The sequence below is a fragment of the Coregonus lavaretus genome (genome assembly GCF_964263955.1).
Source record: "Coregonus lavaretus genome assembly, chromosome: 6".
In the NCBI taxonomy this organism is placed as follows: Eukaryota; Metazoa; Chordata; class Actinopteri; order Salmoniformes; family Salmonidae; genus Coregonus; species Coregonus lavaretus.
This window is the reverse complement of record NC_139993.1, coordinates 11,596,066-11,609,291: the sequence shown is the minus strand read 5'-3', so window position 1 is coordinate 11,609,291 and position 13,226 is coordinate 11,596,066. Positions and strand designations below refer to the sequence as shown.

Genomic DNA, 13,226 nt, shown 5'->3' with positions numbered 1-13,226 from the left:
TTCAGTACAGTACAGTATAGTAGAATATAAACTAGTTTAGTACAGTACAGTAAATTACAGTACAATACAGTAAATTATACTGTACTTTACTCTAGTGTGCTCTACTGTACTGTACTAAACCATTCTCTACTGTACAGCACAGTACTGTACTTTATTGTACTGACCAATACTATACTCTACTGTACTGTACTGTGCTCTACTGTACTGTACTGTGCTGTCCAAACGTGAAACAGATGTCTATGATTGGTTCAAGATTTGGACTGACCATATTTTCACTACTTTTCAACGTCCATGGATGTCCGGTGTCGGTCGGTGCTCAGTGGGTGAGAGGGCTGGTTACAGTAAATGGAAAGAGAGGGGGCTCATGGGCAGGTGTCAGTAGTGACGGGGGGGAAATCTATACAGTTACATATAGGGATATTATTTTGACGATATATCATATAGTATCGTTTTGACAATATCGCAATATAATTTTTGCGCTAGTTTGCTGTACCTGCACCAAAACTTTTTTCCAACTTCTTTTTAAATTGGGAGCCAATTTGTTTTCAGCTCTTTTATTTTATGAATTTCCATTGTAGCCAATTCAGTTGCGGTCATTCTGTTACTGATTTTTTTGAATGACGCACTTTAATCACTTAATAAATCATAAACCAAATTGTTATCCATTAAAACACTATAACTAAGTGGTAGGTCTACCTTCACTTGTTACTTCTGTGAACTTTCATTATCCTCCCTCCTCATGAGGGAGAAAATTAGAAAATATCTTAAAGATATGTGGGGTTTTGGTAACAGAATGACAAGACACTAGACAATATTTCCTAAATTTACAGAAGGCAAATAATTTTGGCAAAACGAAATATAAATGATATTAGTTGGCAGGGGTTTTACGTCAACATTATTGTGTTTTGATGTATTTCTAATACTTTTTAAGACTGTTTCTGCTAGATGTTTTCTAAGACCACTTTTGCATCTGTTTGACCAGAAATTAAAGCCTTTGCTTATTCCAATTTTTTAGGATGTAAAATGTAAAGACATTTATATATGCCTTAATTTCTCAAAAGTATCGACTCTTAGCTTTCATTTGACACCCAATTTGATGTGCTCCGATGAACTTCTCATGTTAATGCTCATTGGTCTTTTTACATGGAAATGCCCAAATCTAGTTTAGGAAGTAGACCAGACACTGGTAACCTAGCCTGGTCCTAGATCTGTTTATGCGATCTAGAATAAAATAGAATAACATATAAATACAAGGAAGGTACTCAAACTAATTTACAGTAAAATATTTACACATGTACCGGGGAAGGGGATATGGAGAGCAAAGTGTCTGAATTGAGAAAATATAAGTTTGTAGCGTTCTATCTAATGTCCATAGTTAGTATGGATATTGGAATATAGTCCCAGTCATTGTTCTCCCAGAGCTGTGCCACCCAGATCCACACTGAAGCTAATTTCTTAGCCAAGCTGCCGCAGTCCTATCTCCGAAAGCAGGTTCCATGCAGCCCAAAGCTGAGGCTTTAGTCACACTGGTTTGAGCCGGAGTTTGTAACATCCTATATTTTGTGGATATGATTAATTCCATGCCACAAAATGCAAACGTTGCTATCTTTTGTGCCCACAAAATGCCAAACGGTTATACACTGAAACCCCATGAGGGACTGTGTCTGCATCCCAAATGGCACCCTATTCCCTATATAGTGCACTAATTTTGACCAGGGCCCATGTGGCTCTGGTCAAAAGTAGTGCACTATATAGGGAATATTTTGCCATTTGGGACTCATGCCGTGACTCAGTGATTCATCCCGGCATCTGAACAAAGCTCTGCCGCTCACCCAGATGTTTATCAGCCAGGGCCCTTGGCTTTATGAGATAGTGCCTAGTGTCGCGCCAGTAGTGGCCTTTACTACCATCCACGAGACCACGATGTAATTCCCTCTTTGCATATGCCAATGGCATATGATTAAGAATGCAAACTGCACCTCGAACTATCTCTCCATATCAAACACACCCACGAGGCTCATTGTTAGGCACGTAATAAAATGTTAATGTTCTGTTGGGCCCCGATAAGGCCAACCGCTGCCCACCTAGGCTCTTTTGATGTGCTTGTCAGGGCTGCACATCGCTGTCACAAAGGGGACACTGTCTGGCCTCATTCCAAATGGCACCCTCTTCCTTACATAGTGCACTACGTTTGACCAGGGCCCTGACATTTGGGATGCAGCCTCTGTCATTGCCCAAACTGAGGAGCTATTGTTCCAAAGCTAAGTAGAAGATTGATATACCAATAAAAAGTGTAGCGAATAAAACCATATAGGAAGTCTCCACTTCCTCTCGTGCCAAGAACAAATGATAGACAATCAGTTACCTGAGGGTGATGGTGATAATCCTTTAACAGGCAACTTATTAAAAGAGGATCGGAGATAACCGTAACACCATACTACTGTTGAACACATGAGAGGGTGTGATGTCATGTGTTATGCCATGGTGGGAAAGTGTTTCCCCTTGATTTGACTCTTATTGATAATCCTTTAACGGACAATCTATCAAAAGGGGAGTGAAGACAAACATGTCATCGTGCTACTGTTGAACACAGGGGAGGTGTGCGATGTGTCAAAGTATGTCAAAGAGGAAAAGTGTTCCCTCTTGATTTGACTCTTTCTTAAATTACCAATTTGAGGCATCAGGGCAAAGTGTACAAAAATCGATTTTATTTTATTAACCATTATTTTACTAGGTAGGTTGACTAAGAACACATTATCTTAGTACAGCAACATCTTGGGGAAGGGATATCCAATATCCAAGATTGAGAACATCTGGGCCAGTTTCCCAGACACAGTTTAGGCCTAGTCTTGGACTAAAAAGCGCTTTCAATTGAGAATACTTTTTACTCCAGGACTAGGACACAAATGTTTAAAATGAATGTTTAATTTATTTAGACTGTGGGTCTTTAAGAAATGCCAGGAGGAACACATTGGATGTCTTGGCAGCCCACAAAGGTACTGGTCCACAGTTTGCACAAGAGTGTGTGTTTTCGGTTGATTGGACGAGTGACAGCAGTGTCCTGTGGCTTCCCGGGGAGCAGCGAAGGTCTAATCTGAGGTGGTGGAAGGGGGAAAGGTGCTTTCTGATATGGCCAAATAAGCAGTGCTCAACCATGCAGACTCCATGACCACTCTGTATTCAAATGGTTACATTTCTCTTACAGCTCTCTCTGGAGATGGACCTGATGCAGCATGTGTGATTTGGAATCCTGAGCAAGCCCTCCTGTATTTCTCATAAAGGATCCTAGACCACAAATCTACATATAGAATACCATGGGTTTTGAAGTCTATTTCAGCATTTGGATAAACATATGTGTTCATACTTTTGTAGATAACAATGTAAATACATATTTATGAGGAGAATATTATGTTGTGACTGTGAATGTACATACATCAGAGCATCTCTGTCATCCTCTTTGGTGAAAGAATGTTAGCCTTGGGTGACATTCATCCAAATGTTATAATAAATATTTTAAGCCCCAGTTCATAGCGTTTGTCTAAATTTAGTTAAGCAAAGACACCCACGGATACATTGCTTCGGGGGACAGTCTCTTAATCGATGAACGCTGGTAGCCTGCGTATTATTTGTATCATTATTATTGAGACAAAATAGATTTCAAGCCGCCAGACTGTCGGGGACACTAATGTAAAATCAAATTACGGGGTAACGAAGTTAAATAGCGTGCTTCGTTCGGTTGAGAACTCCCAAGTCTTGTGTTCTGACAGACATGAGCTACACAGCTCCACACACTTTCTATAGCCTATGTTTGATATCTTTCATTTTATTTTGTATGCTTTCTAAAGAAAATTGCTAGGCTCTAGCATAATATATTTGACACATAACAAAATATGCATTATTGGAAATCAGTCCTTAAATAGTCAAAAAAGTTTATTGAAGACTGTCACTTGCCCAATAAATGTATGAGAGATAGGAAACAACACTGACTTTTTTTTTTTATCTGGTCATTGATGATGCTCACTTTCTTTTTCTAAGCCAAGCATCCATCTAAGGACCATAAGACAATGGGCAATGTTATGTCTACACCCACCTTTCTTCCAGACCCATATTTTTTTGTTGACAACCGGGCCCGGTTTTCCCCGCCGGTCCGCGTAGCATCCTCCTCGTCTCCTAGCAGCCCCGCGGAAGCTGTGTCTGAATCCTCCCCCTCCTCCAAATCCTCTTCCTCCACATCCATCGTCTTGAGACGCTTAGGTTCTCTCTCGTATTCCCCTTCCTCGTATTCCTCAATGAGAGACATTGTAGATGAATAGCAGAAAAGGTGTTAAATGAATTCACCACCTGAGAAATAAATCACAAAAAGCAGTCCGGAAAGTTGCATGCATGTGACTCTACGATAGAACGTCGACCAAGCGAACTATAATTCTGACAGCTGTGCGCATTGCCGGTATTCACCCTACAATATGCCGCCCACTTTTTGTGCTTGCACCTTCACTCTTCTGTTCACATTGCAGATATGACAACCCGAGCGCGCGGCAGGTTTTTCCATTGGACAACCTTTGCTTCTCTTCTGAATACAGTCGTTGATTGGCTATGGGGGTTATGCGTAAAAAGCGCAGATATGATAGAGGCTTCTGTATCGCCGAAGACGAGCCATACCGAAGACATACCATCAAAGAGTGGACCACTAGGCCTAATTAAAAGGTAAACAATGAAGCAAATGTATCCCATGACACTTTAGTCATTTAGCAGATGCGCTGACTTACAGGAGCAAATATGGTTAAGTGCCCGACCTACCTAGTCAGCTCGGGGATTTCGTACCAGTGACCTTTCGGTTACTCGCCCAATGCTCTTAACAGCTAGGCTACGTGGCGCCCTACTTTCACATGCAAATAGCACTTCATTTCTATAGGCAATCCATAGTCTATTGATAAAGTACTATTCTATTATTACTATGTAATAGTAGGGTAGTATTAGACTTCGAACTACACAATAAAGAAAACAATCTAGTTGTTTCAACTAATTAATATTAAGTAACTGGTTCCACAGTCTTTTTTGGTTTACTCAACTTTTCAGTCCAAGTGTTAGGCATACCTAAACCAAAAAAATGAGTTGGCCCAAACTTAGCTCCAACTTGAAAAAACATAGGCAAAAATTCTGTGAACTTAAAATGATGTGTTTGCTCAACTTATCTCATATGTTCATTCAACTAGAAATTATTATTTGGGCATCTTACCTAAAAAAGGCTGTGGAACCAGCAGGGCTGGCTTAATGCAGGGGCTTAATAGGGCTCTGTCATTTTTATCATAGGTACACTTCAACTGTGAGAGACGGAATCTAAATAAAAAATCCAGAAAATCACATTGTATGATTTTAAGTAATTAATTTGCATTTTATTGCATGACATAAGTATTTGATACATCAGAAAAGCAGAACTTAATATTTGGTACAAAAACCTTGAGATCATACGTTTCCTGTAGGTCTTGACCAGGTTTGCACACATTGCAGCAGGGATTTTGGCCCACTCCTCCATACAGACCTTCTCCAGATCCTTCAGGTTTCGGGGCTGTCGCTGGGCAATTCGGACTTTCAGCTCCCTCCAAAAATGTTCTATTGGGTTCAGGTCTGGAGACTGGCTAGGCAACTCCAGGACCTTGAGATGCTTCTTACGGAGCCACTCCTTAGTTTCCCTGGCTGTGTGTTTCGGGTCATTGTCATGCTGGAAGACCCAGCCACGACCCATCATCAATGTGCTCTTACTGAGGGAAGGAGGTTGTTGGCCAAGATCTCGCGATACATGGCCCCATCCATCCTCCCCTCAATACGGTGCAGTCGTCCTGTCCCCTTTGCAGAAAAGCATCCCCAAAGAATGATGTTTCCACCTCCATGCTTCACGGTTGGGATGGTGTTCTTGAGGTTGTACTCATCCTTCTTCTTCCTCCAAACACGGCGAGTGGAGTTTAGACCAAAAAGCTCAATTTTTGTCTCATCAGACCACATGACCTTCTCCCATTCCTCCTCTGGATCATCCAGATGGTCATTGGCAAACTTCAGACGGGCCTGATTCCGTTTCACCACTTCACCCAGACGCTGACAGAATCACCCACCATTCATGGAGTCAGCAGGCACGTCCGATCCCAGTGACTCGGTGGAGGAACGCATCCAACAGCATTCGACCATGCTGCAGAGACTAGGTTCGGCTATGGATCGAGTGATCAAAACCATGGATCGATGGGAGAGAGTTGGGTTTTCTACACTTCATCCTCCTCCGATTTCTCCTCCATCAAGACCATCAAACCCTGGGTCCAGTGGTATTCGGCTCTCGCTCCTGAGGGAATATGATGGGACAGCGTAAGGTGTAAGGGTTTCCTGCTCCAGGTGGAGCTCTACCTGGCAACCATCCACCCGGCTCCCTCGGGATACGAGAGCGTGTCCGCCCTCATCTCCTGTCTGTCGGGCAGAGCGCTGGAATGGGCCAATGCGGAGTGGGGTGGAATAGACGCTGAGTCTGTTCGTTATGAGGATTTTACCCACTGTTTCCGGGCAGTATTCGATCATCTGCCAGAGGGGAGAGCGGCGGGGGAGTGTCTGTTTCACCTCAGACAGGGAAGGAGGAGCGCACAGGACTTCGCCCTGGATTTCAGGACACTGTCAGCCAGCGCGGGATGGAATGAGAGGGCCCTGATTGACCACTACCGATGCAGTCTACGGGAGGACGTTCGTAGGGAGCTGGCCTGCAGGGACACTAATCTTAACCTGGACTAGCTGGTAGATTTATCGATCCGGCTGGATAACCTGTTGTCCACCCGCGGACGTCCAGAGCAGGGTCCGTCCAGTCCATCCCCCAGCACTTCCGAGTGCAAGGCACCTAGACACCTGCCCAGAGGTAAATTACAACCTCTCCCCGTTCCACAACGGCCGTGGTCACACCTATCAGTGGACTTTGTTACGGATCTTCCTCCGTCACAAGGTAACACCACGATCCTGGTCGTTGTGGAACGGTTTTCTAAGTCCTGTCATCTCATTTCTTTGCCCGGTCTCCCTACTGCCCTGCAGACCGTTGACGCCCTGTTTACACACGTCTTCTGGCACTACGGGGTACCTGAGGATATAGTGTCTGATCGGGGTCCACAGTTTACATCGAGGGTCTGGAAGGCGTTTATGGACCATCTGGGGGTCTTGGTCAGCCTGACCTCAGGGTTTCACCCCGAGAGTAATGGGCAGGTGGAGAGAGTAAACCAGGATGTGGGTAGGTTTCTGAGGTCGTATTGCCAGAACCGGCAGGGGGATTGGTCAGTTACATCCCCTGGGCAGAGATGGCACAAAATTCCCTCCGCCACTCCTCCACTGACCTGTCTCCCTTTCAGTGTGTACTAGGTTACCAGCCAGTCCTGGCACCGTGGCATCAGAGCCAGATCGAAGTACCTGCGGTGGATGAATGGTTTCGGCGCTCGGAGGAGACATGGAACGCTACCCATGTACGCCTGTAAAGGGCTATTAGGAGACAGAAGGCGAGTGCCAACCGCCACCGCAGTGAGGCTCTGGTGTATGCACCGGGGGACCGGGTCTGGATCTCGACCCGAAACCTGCCCCTTCACCTGCCCTGCCGGAAGCTGGGTCGGCGGTTTGTGGGGCCCTTGAGGAGGTTGAACAAGGTTTGTTATAGGTTACAGCTCCCCCTGATTACCGTATTAACCCCTCGTTCCATGTGTCTCTCCTCAGGACGGTGGTAGCTGGTCCGCTCCAGGAGTCTGAGGTGCGGGAGGTTCCTCCGCCCCCATTGGACATTGAGGGGGCACCGGTGTACTCGGTCCGTTCCATCCTGGATTCGAGGCGTTGTGTTGGAGGCCTGCAGTATCTCGTGGAGTGGGAGGGGTACGGTCCGGAAGAACGGAGCTGGGTTCCCAGGAGAACATCCTTGATCCCTCCTTGTTAAGAGAGTTCCATCGTCGTCATCCGACTCGCCCTGCTCTGCGTCCTCCTGGCTGGATACTGTCACGGATACAGCCGAGGCTGCCCCTCCTCCTTGCTCGGGCAGGCTTCGGCGTTCGTCGTCACCGGAGTACTAGCTGCCACCGATCTATGTTTCTGTGTCACACTAGTCCTGTCTTTATTATTCACACCTGTTACTCATTAGGCTTATTGGTTTCCCTATATTACCTCTGTTTTCCCTCCTGGGTTTGTGCGTGATTGTTCGTTGTTACATCGTCTGTTGAGCTGTTGTTTTGCTCTTCCCTGCGTGGAGGGTTTGCTATGGTTTACTTTGTGTTTAGTAAAGCCATACTTTTCTCAGTTCTGTGTCCTGCACCTGATTCCGTTTCACCACTTCACCCAGACGCTGACAATCATGCTGGAAAAGGCATTGGTCGTCACCAAACTGTTCTTGGATGGTTGGGAGATGTGTTGGTACCATTCTTTATTCATGGCTGTGTTCTTAGGCAAAATTGTGAGTGAGCCCACTCCCTTGGCTGAGAAGCAACCCCACACATGAATGGTCTCAGGATGCTTTACTATTGGCATGACACAGGACTGATGGTAGCGCTCACCTTGTCTTCTCCGGACAAGGTGTTTTCCGGATGCCCCAAACAATCGGAAAGGGGATTCATCAGAGAAAATGACTTTACCCCAGTCCTCAGTGTCCAATCCCTGTACATTTTGCACAATATCAGTCTGTCCCTGATGTCTTTCCTGGAGAGAAGTGGCTTCCTCCCTGCCCTTCTTGACACCAGGCCATCCTCCAAAAGTAACAGGATTCATTCCGGAATACAGAGTTACGCAGTAATGCGTCAAAACAGTCCAGTGCGCAAAACAGGCGCACTGGAACCAACAAGGCACACAGGGAAAATAACCTGGAAATACAAAATACTAGGAGCTCAACCGAGCTTCACTCTCCTCACAATAAACAATCACACACAAAGACAAGTGGGCAGAGGGAACACTTATACAGGTACTGATGAGGGGATATGAACCAGGTGTGTGTAATAAACAAGACAAAACAAATGGAATGATGAGATGAGGAGCGTTAGTGGTTAGAAGGCCGGTGACGACGAACGCCGAAGCCTGCCCGAAACAGGAGAGGAGGCAGCTTTGGATGAAGTCGTGACAGTACCCCCCCTCCCGCAACAGGGAGGGATCGAGGATATCCCTCACCGGGACCCAGCACCGCTCCTCCGGACCGTACCCCTCCCACTCCACGAGGTACTGACGGCCCCCCACCCGAGGCCTCGAATCCAGGATGGAATGGACGGAGTACGCCGGGGCCCCCTCGATGTCCAGAGGAGGCGGAGGGACCTCCCGCACCTCAGACTCCTGGAGCGGACCAGCCACCACCGACCTGAGGAGAGACACATAGAACGAGGGGTTAATACGATAATCTGGCGGGAGTAATAACCTATACGTAACCTTGTTTATTCTCCGCAGGACTTTGAACGGCCCCACAAACCGCGGGCTCAGCTTCCGGCAGGGCAGGCGGAGGGGCAGATTCCGGACCCAATCACCCGGTACAAAGACCGGGGCCTCACTGCGGTGGTGGTCAGCGTTGGCCTTCTGACGACGCACGGCGTGTTGCAGGTGGATGTGAGCAGCGTTCCACGTCTCCTCCGCGCGCTGAAACCAGTCATCCACCGCAGGAGCCTCGGTCTAGCTCTGATGCCACGGTGCCAGAACCGGTTGATAACCTAAAACACATTGGAATGGCGTTAGGTTAGTGGAGGAGTGACGGAGAGAGTTCTGGGCATATTCGGCCCATGGCAAGAACACCGACCACTCCCCCGGCCGGTCCTGGCAGTAGGACCGCAGGAACCTACCCACATCCTGATTTACCCGTTCCACCTACCCCGTAGTTGTCCTACGTGGCTCCTCCTTCATTCCATACCGCGTTGGCCCACTCCAGGGCTTTCCCCGAGAGGCAGGAGACGAGGGTGGACACCTTCTCCCGCTCCGATTGGGCCGGGCTGATGCTTGAATATTATAGCTTCAGTTGGAGGAGGAATCCCTGCAGAGAGCAGCTGTCCCATTGAAATCCTGTGGTCGGGATATATGGATCCCTCTGGGTGCTGGGGTGTGGGTGGCTGGATCCGGTCGCCCAGCTGGTCCGACAGATCGGATCCTCTCCTCTCCAGGCGTTGGACGACCTGGAGAACCCAATCCATCGCTTCTCCAAGGCTGGCTAGCATCGTCGAATGCACCCGTGCCACGACTCCAGGCATGTGCTCCTCTCCTGCTGACTCCATGGCGGCTGTGTGATTCTGTGATGGGTGATTTGAAGGAGTCAGGCGCAGGAGGGTAAATCACAGAATAACAGGATTTATTCCGGAATACAGAGTTACGCAGTAATGCGTCAAAACAGTCCAGTGCGCAAAACAGGCGCACTGGAACCAACAAGGCACACGGGGAAAATAACCCGGCAATACAAAATACAAGGAGCTCAACCGAGCTTCACTCTCCTCACAATAAACAATCACACACAAAGACAAGGGGGCAGAGGGAACACTTATACAGGTACTGATGAGGGGATATGAACCAGGTGTGTGTAATAAACAAGACAAAACAAATGGAATGATGAGATGAAGAGCGGCGGTGGCTAGAAGGCCATTGACGAAGAATGCGAAGCCTGCCCGAACGAGGAGAGGAGGCAGCTTCGGATGAAGTCGTGACACTCAGTTCTGTTCCCATTCCCAAAGCCACACTAGCATTGCACTTGGTAACAATGCATTGTACATTGTAGCTCAGCTGGTAGAGCACGGCGCTTGTAACGCCAGGGTAGTGGGTTCGAACCCCGGGACCACCCATACACAAAAATGTATGCATGCTTGACTGTAAGTCACTTTGGATAAAAGCATCTGCTAAATGGCATATTATTATTATTACATGCATTCTAAATGGTATGGCAGTATGGATATTGAAACATAGCTAGCCCTATACCCCTACAATAGTTAAAGGGGCAATCTGCAGTTGCTACATCCATTTTCCGACTTATAAATAAATAATATGTACCCATTGATTCTTGAAGAATATAACTTATAAATGCCTCATCAACTTAGATCAATTGTTAATTTTGTGTCATGCATGGTGAGTCCTTGCATCTGTAACTATGTCTATGAATTTGAGAGTTATTTTAACAGCTGATTGCTCCTTTAATGACATTCTGTTCCATGCCAAGGAGCCAAAAAGAGTGGTGAGAGGAGAAGGAGGAGGGAAGGTAGCAAAAGCAGAGAGAACAGCTGTCACGATCGTCGAACAGAGATGAGGACCAAGGCGCAGCGTTGCAGGCAAACATACTCTTTATTAGAGACACGATCAAAAACAACAAAACGAAAACGTGACAGTTCACGGTCTAACACAACCGACTAGAAACAAGATCCCACAAACTCTGTGGGGAAACAGGCTGCTAAAGTATGGTTCTCAATCAGAGACAACAAGCAACAGCTGAATCACGTTGCCTCTGATTGAGAACCACACTGGCCAACATAGAACCACAATACCAGAATGTGAAACCTAGAACAACACCCATAGACTTTACACACCCTGGCTCAACATATTAGAGTCCCCAGAGCCAGGGCGTGACAGTACCCCCCCCCTAAAGGCGCGGACTCCGACCGCGCCCACCAAACACCACAGGGGAGGGACCGGGTGGGCACTCCGCTTAGGCGGCGGATCCGGCTCCGGGCCTGATCCCCGCTCCCTCTCCAACCCCCCAAAGTACCCCTGGTCCGGTCTGGCCCCGCTGGCCGGAGCTGGACTGCACACTGGTGGAGCGGATTGCTCTAGCTCCGGCGTGAAGCATCTGACCGGTGCCGGACCAGCCACCGGTGGAACAGGCACGGGCCGTGCCGGACTGACGACGCACACCACTGGCTTGGTGTGGGGAGCAGGAGCGGGCCGAGCCGGGCTGACGAAACGCACCACTGACTTGGTGCGGGGAGCAGGAGGGGGCCGGACCGGGCTGACGAAGCGCACCACTGACTTGGTGCGGGGAGCAGGAACGGGCCGTGCCGGGCTGACGAAGCGCACCACTGACTTGGTGCGGGGAGCAGGAGCGGGCCGAGCTGGGCTGACGAAACGCACCACTGACTTGGTGCGGGGAGCAGGAATGGGCCGGACCGGGCTGACGACGCGCACCACTGACTTGGTGCGGGGAGCAGGAACGGGCCGGACAGGGCTGACGAAACGCACCACTGACTTGGTGCGGGGAGCAGGAATGGGCCGGACTGGGCTGGCGACGCGCACCACAGACTTGGTGCGGGGAGCAGGAACAGGCCGGACAGGGCTGACGAAACGCACCACTGACTTGGTGCGGGGAGCAGGAATGGGCCGGACTGGGCTGGCGACGCGCACCACAGACTTGGTGCGGGGAGCAGGAACAGGCCGGGCCGAGCTGGCGATGCGCACCGTAGACTTGGTGCGAGTGGCAGGAACAGGCCGGACCGTACTGGGAACACACACCACTGGCCCTACGTGGGGATCAGGAACAGGCCGGACCGGACTGGCAACACACGCCAGTACCTCTCGCCGTGCCTCTACATCCTCCTTCCCCCTGGTGACCAGTGACTCCCGTAACCTGGCGGCCTCCTGCTGCCCCGTCGTCCACGGCGTTAGCCCCCCCCCTAAAAAATGTATGGGCTTCACTCCTACCCGTGGACCAGGTCTCCATGCTTCTCGCCAGCCTTTCGCCCTTCTGCCTCCACGTCAAGCCCCTCTCTTCCTCACATGGCTTGACCCAGTCGAGGAGGCGAAGGAGATCCGCTAGAGATCTCTCAGGCGCTGGCTCCTGGACTTGCTGCTTGGTCCAGTCTTGGTGGGATCTTCTGTCACGATCGTCGAACAGAGATGAGGACCAAGGCGCAGCGTTGCAGGCAAACATACTCTTTATTAGAGACACGATCAAAAACAACAAAACGAAAATGTGACAGTTCACGGTCTAACACAACTGACTAGAAACAAGATCCCACAAACTCTGTGGGGAAACAGGCTGCTAAAGTATGGTTCTCAATCAGAGACAACAAGCAACAGCTGAATCACGTTGCCTCTGATTGAGAACCACACTGGCCAACATAGAACCACAATACCAGAATGTGAAACCTAGAACAACACCCATAGACTTTACACACCCTGGCTCAACATATTAGAGTCCCCAGAGCCAGGGCGTGACAACAGCTAAGGAAAAAAGCTTTGTGAGCATCAATCTTTTAAGCTTTGTGGCGGTTTGTACTTTGGAGTGGCTGTGT

At 48.6% G+C, this 13,226-nt stretch overlaps 1 protein-coding gene across 1 annotated transcript in view; it reads right to left on the bottom strand.

Annotated features, from left to right (window-relative positions):
* Nucleotides 1–4,526, bottom strand: part of LOC311131167 (heterogeneous nuclear ribonucleoprotein L-like) — a 66,773-nt gene extending 62,247 nt beyond the window's left edge. The window contains exon 1 of the mRNA XM_084164011.1: nt 4,091–4,526. Within this exon, the coding sequence (XP_084020137.1) occupies nt 4,091–4,300 (210 nt within the window). The 5' untranslated portion in view covers nt 4,301–4,526. The remainder of the gene's footprint in view (nt 1–4,090) is intronic.
* Between the last annotated feature and the right edge of the window lie 8,700 nt (nt 4,527–13,226).